Source organism: Magallana gigas, chromosome 3 (assembly GCF_963853765.1).
Source record: "Magallana gigas chromosome 3, xbMagGiga1.1, whole genome shotgun sequence".
Lineage (NCBI taxonomy): Eukaryota > Metazoa > Mollusca > Bivalvia > Ostreida > Ostreidae > Magallana > Magallana gigas.
The window spans coordinates 5011418-5026210 of NC_088855.1; the positions used below are offsets into that span (position 1 = coordinate 5011418).

The following is a 14793-nucleotide window of genomic DNA, read 5'->3' on the forward strand; positions in this document are numbered from 1 at the left end:
ATCAAATACAAGCACCTGTGTACGGACAAAGCGCTCACAAGACCCTGATGTAACATGGTTGCTGATCAAACACGCTCTCTAGTTAATCCTGTTTGTGGGACTAGAAACATATTGGATTGCATTGCTGTCATTGTATGCAAATAAAACATTGTCATCGCCCCGTCACAGCGCGTGCGCCAGCCATTCTCCGGAAATCTGGCAGGACAAACTTTGTCGTGTCATAGTCCACGGTCTGACACTGACCACAACCCCCATCCACCCTTCTATACATCTGTAATGGCAGCTTCTTAAACACGTTCAGTATATTAGCATGCATTATATAGATAAAGATAATCAAACTCTTCACAAGTAGAGAAACGCGCTTGCGTCAGAATGAATTAAGACAAATACATGTAGTTCAATTTAATTTTAATGTAATATACAGCAACTGTTTACTCATGGTGTATACATGTACATATATCATGAAAATTCAATTTATATGAGATCCAACATTCATTGCATCAGTCTCATTTAATACCCTTTAAGCCCACTTTTATCTCTAAATTAATTGGAAATTACTCCGCTGATTACAATATTGCCAAAGGCTTCACATACAAAATAGTATATTACTATTTATTAACTAAAGGCAAAGGATACATATGGCCAACACATGTAGATACGCAATGTATTTATTAAAGCATGCATCAATTTTACACGATAAACAAATAAATACCTTATGAATTTATCGTGCAAAACTGATTTTCGTGGAGTCATTAACAGTAAGGTTAATAAAATAATGTGTATGTCGTTAAGGATGACGTTTACTCAGAATGAAAAAAAAATCCACTGATGATAATGAAAAACCATCTATTGTGTGTTATAGACCTTTGCTTGTATTGTTATTTTTCACTTTCGGAAAAGTAGGTCAATGACCTACTTTTTGAGTTAATGGCCATTGAATATTTATTGAAAATTCAAGAAAAATCCCATAAAATTTTACACTACAATTGAGATTTTCTTAATCAAAAAAATATCACAAATAATTAAACACTTTAAAAAATAAGATACAGTTTACGAATGGTAGTGGCACTAAATAAGTACACAACATTAAGATTTCAGCATCATTTTTTTAAAAATAATTCAGTCCGAATTTCCTCTATCAGTTTTCAAATCCCTACCCATTTTTGATTCAATTTTACAAAAAATTGAATGATGATAATACAAAAACATTTATGATATTGACCTACCTATATTGACCTTATTCTGTTGGCATAAAATTTATATGAGGTCAATGATCAAAATTTTGAGATATGATGTCCTTTATCGTTTTTAAGCATTTTTCAATATTATCATTATTCGGGCCATAAGATTATTATAATGAATAAGTGAGGTAAAACCAACGGAAAATATGCAAAATTACGTAGACTTAAATATAAAATCCTAACTTTTAATATTAGACTACTGCCAAAAAACGTTTAGCAGAAAACAAAATCTGCAAAATGTAGTCCGAATTTTCTTTGTTTGGCTAAAAGTCAATTTTTGTTTGAGAATAATTCCATAATTAAGTAAAACTATTGAATGTTTTGTCAATAATAATTCATTTCATAAATACTTTTTGTGTTTAGAACAAATTATACTCATTACATTGAACTTTTTAACAATTGGAATTTGAGAACTCAAACCCTGAGTAAATACATGTAACACCCTTAAAATCATGGACACTGGAACACTGAACCTTTCTCATGATCACATTACAGAAACAATCTAGTATTATCAAAAACCTTATGTAGTACTAAGGTTTCAGATCCTGTAACAACTGTTATACTGTGTTGTGTTTTGTTGTGTTGTGTTGTGTTGTGTTTTGTTGTGTTGCGTTTTAAAATTTTGTTTTAATACTGGTGTTTGACTTTCGACGTATAATTCATTACAATTGTCAGTAATCAATCCTTAAAATGTTCAGTTGCCGGGTGCCTATGGGTAAAATTTGGTTACTTAACGCAGAGTATTTGAAAAGAGCTGTCTTGCAACGATTCAGCAACAAAGAAGACAACACAAATGTGATCTATCAGTTCTCACAGTGGGAGCTGTACACTACAGCGTCTCAAATTTCAGCCTTGAGGTGTGAAGGACAAACACGGTAGCCCGGATTTCCTCGCCTCCATGTTCAGACAGAAGCCTGTTTTGATTGCGGCTTTCCGAACACCCCCGGGCGCAGGGCTGACCTTTTTAATCGCTTCTACCATCTTCCAATATTTGTTTGAGTGGCCTGTCTGCGATTGATCGCTCTTTTGTTTATTTATACTAATGCTGTATTATTTTGTTTATTCATACTAATGCTGTATTATTTTTTCTAATGCCTCTTGATGTTGTTTAAACATTAGCTTTTGCTCATCATATTTGGTATCTTAAACACTCTTAATCGCACCCTGAAGTCATACGTTTCTGTACATCAGAAAGAATTCTTCTTTGACTCTACACAATTATGATGAATATTGCTTTCGAAAATCAATGATTTAATTCACGAAACAATCGGTAATTTACAATTCTGGGGCTGCGTTTTACAAAAGAACTTACGACAAAGTCGTAAATATCTTTAGTCTTATGGATTGATCTTTAATGAACAAAATTTATAGAACATCGTTCATTCACAAATATTTTGATTTCTATAATTATATTTCAATGGAACTAAATTGAAACACTGATTGATTTGTCATCAATTACCATCCGTTAATAAGGTCGTAAGTCGTAAGTTCCTTTGTAAAACGCAGCCCAGAATATACTAAAACGTTTGACTTGCAATACAACCAAAAAAATCCCCAAAATCATTTTAAGTTAGAACACATACATGTATACATTATGAATATTTCAATTTTTTTTTATTTTGAATTCATATTTGATTTCTAAAACGATTTGGATTCTATAGACAAATTTTGAAAAGTTATACTTCAATTGTGTTAACGTGTTAAAAGTCATTCGAAATGTGTTGAACGAGTAGGTTAAATTTTAATGGCGAAAGTTTCTTAGAATAAAATAATCAGTTTTCCCTTTTGACATTTGTAAACTTTACTGTGTAATTTTTAATGCAGATATCGGGAATAATACCATGTGCATTTAATTTTTGTTGGTCACGATTTTCAGTTTAATCAACTGTGTATGTACATTGTGAAATCTATTAATATATTTTGGCACAGAATTAAAAAAAAAAGTTCATGTTAATAAAATTGCAATAATTCTCGTCCAAAATTAATATACATAAAAATGATTTTAATATACTCATTTTATTTGAAGTAGTTTACCTCACCAACCCATGTTTTAATTTTTCTCTTGAATTGTATGTAAGAAAACCGAAAGTTTTTTTTTAAGAGTGCATAGTAAATTTGACACTTTAACTCTATCACTGTTTTAATGTATTTATGTTACATGCATTAGATACGTATTTGGTGCCATGATTCACTCAGGTAAGAATTATAATACCTAAAAATGGTTGAAATTAAAGTTGAAGGAGAAGTCCTTAGCTCTTAGAGATGCATAGTTGACCTCTTTTTGTCTTGAATTTGAGTAAAAACATCTGTGTACTAGTATTACAAAATATTTTCCAAAAATAAACCTTGACAATTTTGTCTGCGAGATCCATTCACAATAAATGCATTTATATATTAAATTCCAATCATCTAATCAATGTTTATTCAAATTTAATCCATAATTTGATGAGTTCTATATGTATTGTTGTTATATCTCCCCTATATAAATGATTTTATTATCAGGAAAAATTAAGGTAATGAAATATGAATTAGTGTATCTTAATCAGCTCAAAACTAATGAGGTTATTGGATTTTTATAATAAGATTATTTTTATCAGAAACAAATGAATGGCCCTTCCCTTAAGTTTATGATACCGGTATCCAGGATAAGAGATTCACTGTAAGGTAATGTAGACATATAATTATTGCTTGCTAATCCGTTTTAATCCGCATACACCTTTTTCATAGTTTTGCGATGAAGAATTTCCTGGAGATATTTTCTTTGACACATCTACTCTCACCCGTTTCCGGCTGGGACTTACCTGGATCAAAGTCGGCAAACGGTAAAGGTGGGATGTGAAACGGGTGCGTTTGATTACAGAGCAAACAGATTTACTAAAGCTCTAACACGGAGAGCCGAGGAGTTCCGCGCTGATCCCGAGACCCTCCGGTTGACTACAATGCGGAGGTGGTGGTGAATTACGATTTGGTGTTGATAAAATACTTACCAGCAATTAGGCCACTAAGCCGCCGATAAAGTGCCCTCACACCAACCACTATCTCCCCTCATAGACTGGGTGTGCAATACCTTTCTGACTATCAAGTCAATGTGTCCATCATTAGAAAAAAACGCGAAAACTACCGCATGTACAGTGTTTCAATAAAACACTATACAATGAATGAATATTAACTTTTTTTTTATTTATTTGTCTTTTTTTTTTAGAAAGACACATGGTATATCGAAGATAAGATTATATTTTATACTTTTATTACTGGAGTCATACATCTTTTTAGACCAAAATTTGTGTCGGTATAAATGAGACTTCGTCATCTCTTTAGAAGCAGCCACGCAATATAAGTCAGCCTCTTATATACGTGTATACAGTTAAATCAAACAACACGAGGGTCTTATCACGAAACAAGTCATTTGCACTAATTGTTTCTTTATTGCGCAGATATAATACTAAAAAATGAAATATATATATAATATTTGCCGACAGCCAAGGATTTTGTTTATCAACATCTTGTAATAATCATCTGTTATAAACGGGGGGTTAGCGGTTCATCAGAAATAAAGAGGTGGTGTAGAGAGACACGGAAACTCCATCTCTCTACCGGCCGCCGATGGCTGAAGATGGACCATCTGACTCTAGAGGTCTGACACAAGGTCCGCAAACAAATGGAGAGAAACAAACGACCGTTTTTGTAAGGTGAGGAGGGCATCCCAGTCGCTACTTAATGGTGGGCCGGATCCGAAGCGTGACTAGATCGTTTGTTTACACCTACAAAACTTACATGGTCTTAAGGATTAAAAATTGTATATAGAATTGATAAATAAAATTCAAAATACAGAAAAGGAACGCGTTAAAAAATTCTTTGTGGTTATATTTTCAAAAATATCTTGGATTATAGAACGAGTATTGATTTCTATTTCACTCTCGTAGAAAAATATGCTTTTGTGATTTATAAATATTATTCGCCGTGTAATTATTTCAAATGTTAATTTAATTTTCAAATTAGTCAAACAAAAATAAAACGATAGCGTTGATCATTTTGAATAGAGGGGAGTAAATGTAGATATTTTTGCTAATAGATTGGGATGTTTTAATTGACATTTTTATGATTATACAAAGAAACGTTAGAATTCGATAGCGGACTGACGCAAGAGTTAATGGAGAAGGGGATAATGGTCAATTAACCGGTGCCCGGTGTTAGGGATAATATTATGATTCCACAGAGGGTATAATGGAGTATTGCTTATTGGTGTCCCATTGAAGAGCTCGGGAGGTGTTGAAACGATTAACGCGCGGTTAAAGAAAACTAATTGATGGACAAAAAAGTTTGAACAAGACCTGTCTGCCGGCCTTTGTTACCGGCGTTACCAATGACCCGTAAAACGACTGTTATTTCAGCCACAAATTGAAACAGCCAAAGCCGTTTATTTAACCTTTAAAGCTTTCGATGGTGTTTTTCTTGTTAACTAAATTTTGAATATTTTGTTCGGTTTTCTCCGATGTTTTTGGAACAACTGATAATATTGTGGGTGTCCCCAGCCTCGTTTACAATACTGACCATTTCTTCTGCTCAATTTTCCTCCGAGAAATGCTTCGAAATTGGTTTACCTTTTATTTTTTTAATTCTTTAATAAATCTACCCCAAAAGTGGGTTGAAGTAAATACACGTACATAAAATTTGTTTGATAACATTAGCTTGAAAATTCTAAAGCTTATTTCAATTTATATTTTGTTTATTCCATTTTTTTAAAATCATATTTGATTTATTTATTTTCATTTTTAGCTTGATTTTCTTTTGTTCAAATCCCAAACTTTTATTTTTATATTTCTTATAATGGAAAGTATTCTATAACTTATATGTTTCAAATTTTTTTTTTGTAAATTTCTTTTTAAAATATGATTTCCGGTTATAGAATATCAACTACTGACATTTTTTCTCGTCGTGTGGTGAGTATGAACGCATCAATCTATCAAGTCAACAGGGGGAAATTACATATTGCAAAAAACCAAAACGAATCTTATTCTCCAATTTTTTTTTACTATTCTTCTTTTCTTTCACGCTTATATTTCAAATAGATATATTCCTTAATACGCTAATTTAGAAAAAAAGATAAATATAAATCAGGCGAAAAACCTTTGCACGAAAGAAATTTCTTTATCATCTACAGAAAAATCTATTGAAATATATATTCTTTTTATCGAGCAAACATGACCTCCAAAAAATGTAACATTTATGTAACATACAAATAAATAATTAAGTTATCGCTAAAATCTAATGCAGGTGACGGCAAAATTCAAAACAAATAAATGCCACAAAAGCAGATTTATACAACCTTTAATGATATCAAATACTACTAAAAATTTCGCCAAATTCCATAAAACAAAATGATATGTAATGCCAACACAAGCTTTTTGTGATTTAGTGAACAAGCATGCGTATTCGGTTTCGTTTTCGCATGTTTGAACCGTTTACACCCGGCTCTGCATAAAGATAGCGATCAGAACGGCTAAAAGCAGTTAATTAAACGCGGGCTCTGTGTAACTATTCGTAAAAATATCACTTAATACCTGTTTAAGAGAGGGGTGGTCAATTTCTCGATTTGAAATTTCTAAATAAACACTTTTTAGCATAAGGCCTGGGTGGGCGTAGAGATAAAGAGAGTCGGTGCTTTGGTTGCGTTTTACGTTCTGATTGGTCGCCGCGCTCGACAACGCGTGAAGGTACGCCTAACTGACAGGCCAAAAGCCAACAGGGAAAAAAGCTACTCTACAAATATTTATGGGCTTTGGCATTTATTTTAGCATCGAAAGTCAACGTGCTTTATGAAAACAATTAGATAGAACAATATATGTTATCAACTGGCTGGATAAACAGGGATTTAAGAATGTTTCTCCGGCGGCTAGCCGTTCAGTGAGGATCCGACCTCGCGAGCTGGAGGATGAGGCGCTGAATTAGTGGTTCTTACACACGCAATATCTAGAAAATTACGAAGTTAAGAAAATATCTGTTTTATTTTACTACAAGTATGTCCTCTTCTAACGATCTTGTTCGTGCCCACCAGATGGCAATGGTTGGAAATCCTTCCGCCGGGATTTATCCTCAGTACGGAAATCTTGGACCCGGAATGTCTCCGATTCCTTATCCCGCGGGACTGTATTGTCCCTCCCTGGATTTTAAACGAGCCTATGCCCTAAGGATGATCGAGGAGATGCAAAGGAGAGACCAGCCTCAGAAACCTCCTTACTCCTACATCGCCTTAATCGCCATGGCCATCAAAAATGCTCCGGACCGAAAGATCACCCTAAACGGAATCTACCAATTTATCATGGAAAGGTTTCCTTATTACCACGACAATAAGCAGGGCTGGCAGAACTCTATCCGCCATAATTTGAGCCTCAATGACTGTTTTGTTAAAGTAGCTAGAGAGAAAGGAAAGCCCGGGAAAGGGAACTACTGGACGCTGGACCCAAACTGTGAGGAGATGTTTGAGAACGGAAACTACCGTCGCCGCAAGAGGAGGGTGAAGGGTTCCAGCAAGGAAGACTGCGACCAGATCGAGGGTGGATCCGAAACGGAGGCTCTGTCCGACTCGGAGGAACACCCAGATGTAGAGTTGGGTGGTTTGGACGAAAACGACAGCGGGATAAACGTCGCCTGCTCCGACGAGGAGAACTCTAAAGACGGAACCGAGAACCGATTGAGTGGTGAGGGGAATCCGTCCAGTTCGTCGGAAATTCCGGCAATCCGAAAAAGACTTTTCACCATCGACAGTTTGATTGGAGACGACTCTCCTGCACATTTCCAGTCGCAGACGACCGCCGGAAAACGTAAGCTGGACAGCTACGACAACGAGCCAAATGAGAAAAAGAAAAAATATGACATTTTTGACAAAATACCCAGCCCTCCCCCAAAAATCATCGACTTGAAAGGACAATCTCCGACTTCTTTTCAAATTTCTCTTGCGTCGGGTCTCTACGGTAACAGTTTTCTTCGGAACCCTCCCCATGGGTTGTCGCCGCCCCTTGGGGCTTACCCCGGATACCCACCTTTCGGCGGGTTTTCCTTACCCATCAGTAACCCACAGGAACTGTTGCTGAGAGCCCAGGGATTGGGACATTTCCTAAACACCGGGACCAGTGACCGGGAATGGACATCGCGGAACTCTCCCGTCGGACTCCGATGACAGTGAAGAACTTTTGGACTTTAGAACTTCGTGCCTTGTGTAATTTTGATTTATGTCTGAATGGACGTTTGTTGTACTCGGAGGCCGTGTTTTTTTTTTATTTTTTATATTCAGTGTCACAGATTCCAGTATTGTTTATATTGCTGCACTAAGCCGTCAGTTCTTTCAACACTTCTGCCGATGTATTTGACAACGAGAACGGACCTTAATTGTGAAATATTGCTCTTTTTGGATGAATGATATTTTAATGACGAAAACCCACGAGTGAAACAGACAGTGTAGATAAAAACTGTACTCCCAAAATATTTGTTTTATTCGCGACTTCGTGGTGTCACCAGTGACCAGATGTTAGATGGCTTATTTTTCATTGTTAAGCAATAATTGTTAATTATTTGTACATTTTATTGAATTGTAAAAATAAATATAGTACTCTATGCTCATATAAACAACTATCATTTGTTGCGTATTTTTAGACAACACATAACAAATTAATTATTTTCATGAAAAAATTAATTTATCTTCTAAATTTGTGATTTTAAAACACGAGCAAATGCAAAATAAAATAGAGCCAATTTAATAATTTTTTTAATCAGACTTTTCCTGTACGTAGAGAAATCTTTAACATTTCTATATTTAATCTCTGAAAAAGAAGCCTTGTAATTTTGAAAAGTTGCTTCAAGTATTTTATTTTTATATTATGATATGTTGATTAAGTAAAAGAGATGGGTTTCCTACAGGATATGACATCCGTAATGCGTGCTCCCAGATACGTAATCAAAGGCTCTAGATTATTTACAAAAGAAATATGAGCGTTTTCTGGGAGTTCTGACTAGCTTCGGGATTTTTTCTGCTATGCTGTGTGATCATTAGCATGGAGTAAATATTTATAATGACATTGGGAGAACCACCTAGTAGATGAAGATGATAACCGCGATGATCTATAGCTCCAGTAGAAGTTATCAGGTCCTGTAGTATGTCGTCAATATCAGTCGGGAATAATCCTCGTATATTTCAAAATTGTCTATTGAAATATCTGGAAAGCTCTTTGCATATTGCGCTGAGACGAGAAAGAATATATTGTATATTTCTGCGATTAGATTTTTTTTTTTAAATTGTCATGAATTAGAAAATAGATAAAGGAATTAGAGATGTAGAGTAGATATAAATTTTTAGAATTTATATATGATTTAATGTCAAATGTTAGACGAGGAATTTACTTTATAAACCACGGAAAATCATCAGCCATTGTAATGTGGAAATGGGTTTTCTAAATAATTTCTTTGTTTTAAAAACATATCAATTAACAAACTCATGAAAATGAAGAACGGTTAAAATTAATCTTGTTTCTCTAGACATTTTAATTTTACAAGTATAAATGAACATATATCATCCGCAATAAAGTAAAAGTTCTTCTTTTTCTCTCCTGTAAATATTTGTAATCTAATTATACAATATACCTTCAGAACATTTATTTAATTTCCACAGAAATGTCTTATCAATTTGACGATGGGGGTAATAATACACACCGTTGGGTGTGCATATACACATTCTTTTCTCAAATATTTATAAAGTCAAATTTCAATATTTTTCTAATTAAATTTGGACACTGGACTAGTCTTTTTTATCGGTAAATAACTAATGCCAAGTAATCGCCGGTGTTTGCATTCTCCTGTAGACATAACGAAAGCCTTACAACTGCGAATATACTTGCACGACTTCGATTTAAAAAAAAAAAAGTTGGTTGCATATGAATTGCAACATCATAGCTTAAAATACTGCTGGATCTAATACATGTTAATAATAGAATCTCTTTCTTTCATAGTATAAACTTGGATAAAAATCTAGATGAAACTGTCAACTTAAATATCATTATGAAAAAAAATCAAATACAAACTGCCAAATATCTCAATTTGATTTATTCAGTTAGACAAAATTATCTGTACAAATCAAAGTAAACTCATGCGTTCAATCTACTGTATATACTATATATGTATATTCAAGATTTCAAAGTGACATATAGGTCCAATGGGCCGGGTGTAATTCGATAATGTATAATATTGTATTGTACTATATTCATGACATACACATGTCACTATAATAAAAATATTTACTTACTTACTTACTGTTAAAATTCTTCATCAAAAAGAATGATTTTTCGAATAATAACAGATATACCGGTACATATGTAAATGTAAGAATACGAGGTTTGACTTAATGTTACTGCAGACTTTTTATTCTGCAGTTTAAAAAATATTGCAGCTTAGACACAAGGAATTGCATGTATGAAGGGCAAAAAATGTATAGTTAGCAAAATAAAGATATCAAAATTATTCTGTAAAGTGACTTTTTGTACAACAAAAAAACATGAGATAGAGAATGCTTGCTACAGGTTATTGCTAAAGGGGACAAATTAAACATTGAAACTTTGCAGTACCGACATCACTGTCTGATGCTACCCTGTCACAGAGAGCTGGTCTGCTTTGAAAAATTGAAAACTTAGGACTTGCAACAAAATTAAAGCTTTTTATTCAGTATTTAATAGATGTTTCAACTTTATACCAGAAATATATTCATATATACGGTCATCGAAATACATGTAGTTTAGAAATAAATTGTTTTCGCCTAAATTTTGCATCATTCCAGGAATTTGCAACTTTTTTGCAAGTTCTTGTGTAAAATGCACCCCAGATATTCTTATAATTGAAGTTAGGTGATATAACTATGAATGTTCTTTATTTTAATATTTGTTGTCTTCTTTTTATTGCGATATTCAAAATTTAAAACAAAAAATAATGACAATTTATTTTCAACGTTCCTTTTCAGCACATAAAACATGTAAATCCTGAAATACTACTTGCGGTACCTGTACCATCACCTTTACTAGGTAACCAATTGTTTAATCAAGTTATTAACGTATATCAGTTCAGGTTTTCTCTCTCTCTCCCTCTCTCTCTCCGAAACATAATCAGGATCCGTAAGAGTGTAAAAAATTGTTTAGATGTAGTATTTGTTTATCATACTTTGTGATTTAAAATTATAATTCTTATCATAAAGTTCTTTAGGTTTTGTCTTTCGCTAGTTTTATTTCTTTTAGTAATTTAGTACACACACAATATAAACTTGATATAGAAAAATCAATTCAATCCTTTCTCTCTTCCAAACTCAACTATTAAAAATTATTATACCGAGACATAGACCCATGTTATTGACAAAGTCATCCACTATGAATCATAATATGATGTATATTATTCAGTTCCAGTAGTCTATAAATCATGAATAATGATATCACGTTTACGTAAAAGATTGACCTTCCATGGGCCGGATTAAGAAGTACAAACTAGACACGTACAGTAGAGTTCACGTCACCCGCGTCAAAAGCCGGGAATCTGTCAGTCCTAGAATGGAGGTGACATAACCAATTCCTCATCACTGAGTGACGCGCGGGTTTCAGCACCGCCATGTTTACCGCCGTACCCGAGTACAAGTTAATGAGTGTGATCAATTATGTTTAATTGGACTAGTTAAATGTGACATATTTTTGTAAACATATTGAGTAAGTTGATACGAGTGGGAAGCACTATACGACTTTGCAGATGAGTTTTCCCTCGCAAACTGTCCGTTATTAAAATATACCCGTCAACTTCCGGTTGGGTAACCAATTTACTGATCGTTACATTAAAATCTCATTTTAAACAAACCGAACACACACTCTTGCTGGCGGATATCGCGTGAGCACACTGAAGCGAGGAGGAAAGGTCAGTCGTTGTATTAACGGTGCGACCTTTTGACACGTGCGGAGCTTTAAATACAGTATTCGATTTCCGTGTGGTCATGAAATAAGATGTCAGGTGGGAATGGAGCACTCATCCATGATGCAAACCTCATCTTGTTGCTATCATTCAACAAAAAATATCGCAATAGTTTCATTATTGCTGTTATTGGTTCACACAAAAGGATTTATAAGAACGTTCTCTTTTACTTGAATTTCACTTTTTAATAGACAATGGTGAAAACAGTTCGTGTAAACCACGCCAAAGATCGCCCCGCGAGATCTGACATGCGTGATGTCAAAATAAATACTGCCCAGAGAAAGCTGTGTGTAAGCTGTTTACAGTTAAACAATATCATTTCAGTTCTCTGAAAATAATATCCAATAAACAGATGTCCCAACGTGATTCTGTTTGTTTTATTTAGAAGGAATGAACATTCCACATGTACAAGTCAAAATCATACTTCTTGATGCGCCTTATAGAATAGAATCTCTTCATTTTGTTTAGTATTTTCATCTGATATTGCATGCATATGCATGCACTTAAATTATGCCTTTTTTGTAGCTTAACTGATAAGATTGAAAATTGATGCATCGTATATTTTGCGTGTTTACAATTCTGACAGACTGTGCACATTTTGAGAATGTCGTTCACAAATTGATATCCTGCTATCATGCTTTCGCTACTTAAAATATAGTTTTTGTCAAACCGGACGGACGATAGCATAAACACTGCCGCTGGAAATCCGAGACCTAACAATAACTTTCAACAATTTCGGTCCTGTTTGTTTCGAAGACAGTCAGAGAATTGCACTCTTCGTGTTAAACCTCATCACCCAGGGCCCTCCACACGAGATAAATTTGCATGCGTCTTTGTGTCATGTTTTACAACCCGAATCTCCCTGACGATTCACAGTTGTCTTTAAAGATCTTGTAAAATAAACAAATAGTTATTTCCGAAAATAAATACACGAGTGCTTACTTTAAATGCCAAATGTCACAATAATTAATACGAATTTTTGAAAAAAACGAGTGATTACGTTACGTCATGAATGAAATCACGAACCAAATCACGCCCAATTGAGAATCTCGTGTTATCTGATGATCGAGTGCGCGAGAAGAAACCCGCGACACACCGGAGTGAACTCCAAATATCAACATTTATAAATTGTTTTTTAAGTGTCAAATCATGAATGAAAGCAGAAAAAATGTTCGTCGATCGTTTGGATGTACAAAAGAGGCATTCAGGAACGCTACATCAAACCTCGAGCCAGGAAGCTGCAGTGTAAACGTAATTGATTTTCAGCAGTCTGCCAAAAGATGCACACTTTGCAAAATGTATTTGGAAACACTTGGGAATAATTAAAATGAATGTTTCTCACCTTCCAATTGATACATCTGATGGCCAGTTTGAAATTAAACAAAAAGAGAAAAGAAATTCCTTCAACAATAACAATTCCTAATTGAAATGCTCGCAGTTTGAATTGGATTCATTTTGAGATAAAAAGGAGGCTGACACATCGCCACAGATTACCTCGGATTGCGCTAACTCTGTTAATCTGGGAAACATGAACATGGCATGGTTCATATCAAGTGCTGTATTTATATCAAAGTTTTAATTCATACATATTTATACGCCAGGCGAAGGGAACTATAGTGTAAATATTATTGAATTTTTATATTTTTAGGTTTACAAGATAATAATTAATCTTTGTAAAAAAGACTTACGCGGTATGAGTTGTTTAATTTAATGAAATTAAAAGTTCGGTTTTGTTTTTTGGTGGGTTTTTTTTTTTTTTTTTTTTTTGGTTAAAATTCAAATTTAAAATTTCAACATTTCAGTTAGATCTGTTTTGCAAAAAATAAATAAGGAAGCAAAATAGATATGTAACATATTAGTTAAATAAAGTTAAATACTATCAATTACAATTTAGACCTATTGTTACTACAGGATTTGTAAAAAGTTGGGTTTTTTATTTTTAACTTTTGTTTAAAATTTATATTCAAAAGAAAAAGTTCATTGAATTTGAAATTATTAATTTTTAAATCAAGCAAAAGTGAGAATAACATAAAGCGAGTAAAGAATGATATTATACCTCCATAGTTTTTAACTATCTTCACCTTGTTTATGAAATTAAGATAAAATTAAGAAATCGTTGTATTTATAATCTTAAGATATCTAGGCATTAACATTCCAATATCTGACCAACACATGTAAGGTTTTATTTCCTCAAAACTTTAAAATGACACGTTGTCTTTGTGATTTTCTTATTTTACCTTTCTATTAGAGGAATGGGGATATATTTTAAATAAGAATTCATACTTATAGTTCACAAGTACATGTATCTAGACTTTGATTACCAGTATATCTAAGATTGTTGACAATATATTCTTACATCAGCGCATTTACTAGACTTTCTTGTCTCATTTTACATGTATATACTTGTACCTTCAATTGTATATGCTGGTACAGTCAAAACTTATCGGTAAAAAAACACACATACACAAGTTCTAAATCCTGTAAAAACCCTATATGGTTAAACAATACTAAATAGCTTTAACATATCTTGTAATAAACAATATTGAATCTTTGTAATTTTCTATTT

The 14793-nt window shown here is 33.6% G+C and overlaps 1 protein-coding gene across 1 annotated transcript; it reads left to right on the top strand.

Annotated features, from left to right (window-relative positions):
• Positions 1-7014: 7014 nt before the first annotated feature.
• Positions 7015-8867, top strand: LOC105321094 (forkhead box protein C1). The gene has a single exon (XM_011419284.4). It carries the CDS (start codon positions 7261-7263, stop codon positions 8416-8418), a length of 1158 nt encoding a protein of 385 aa, XP_011417586.3. The 5' UTR covers positions 7015-7260; the 3' UTR covers positions 8419-8867.
• Positions 8868-14793: the final 5926 nt, after the last annotated feature.

What these genes read in the sequence shown, in the direction of transcription:
- LOC105321094 (XM_011419284.4), top strand. Translation starts at nt 7,261, where the DNA reads ATGTCCTCTTCTAACGATCTTGTTCGTGCCCACCAGATGGCAATGGTT.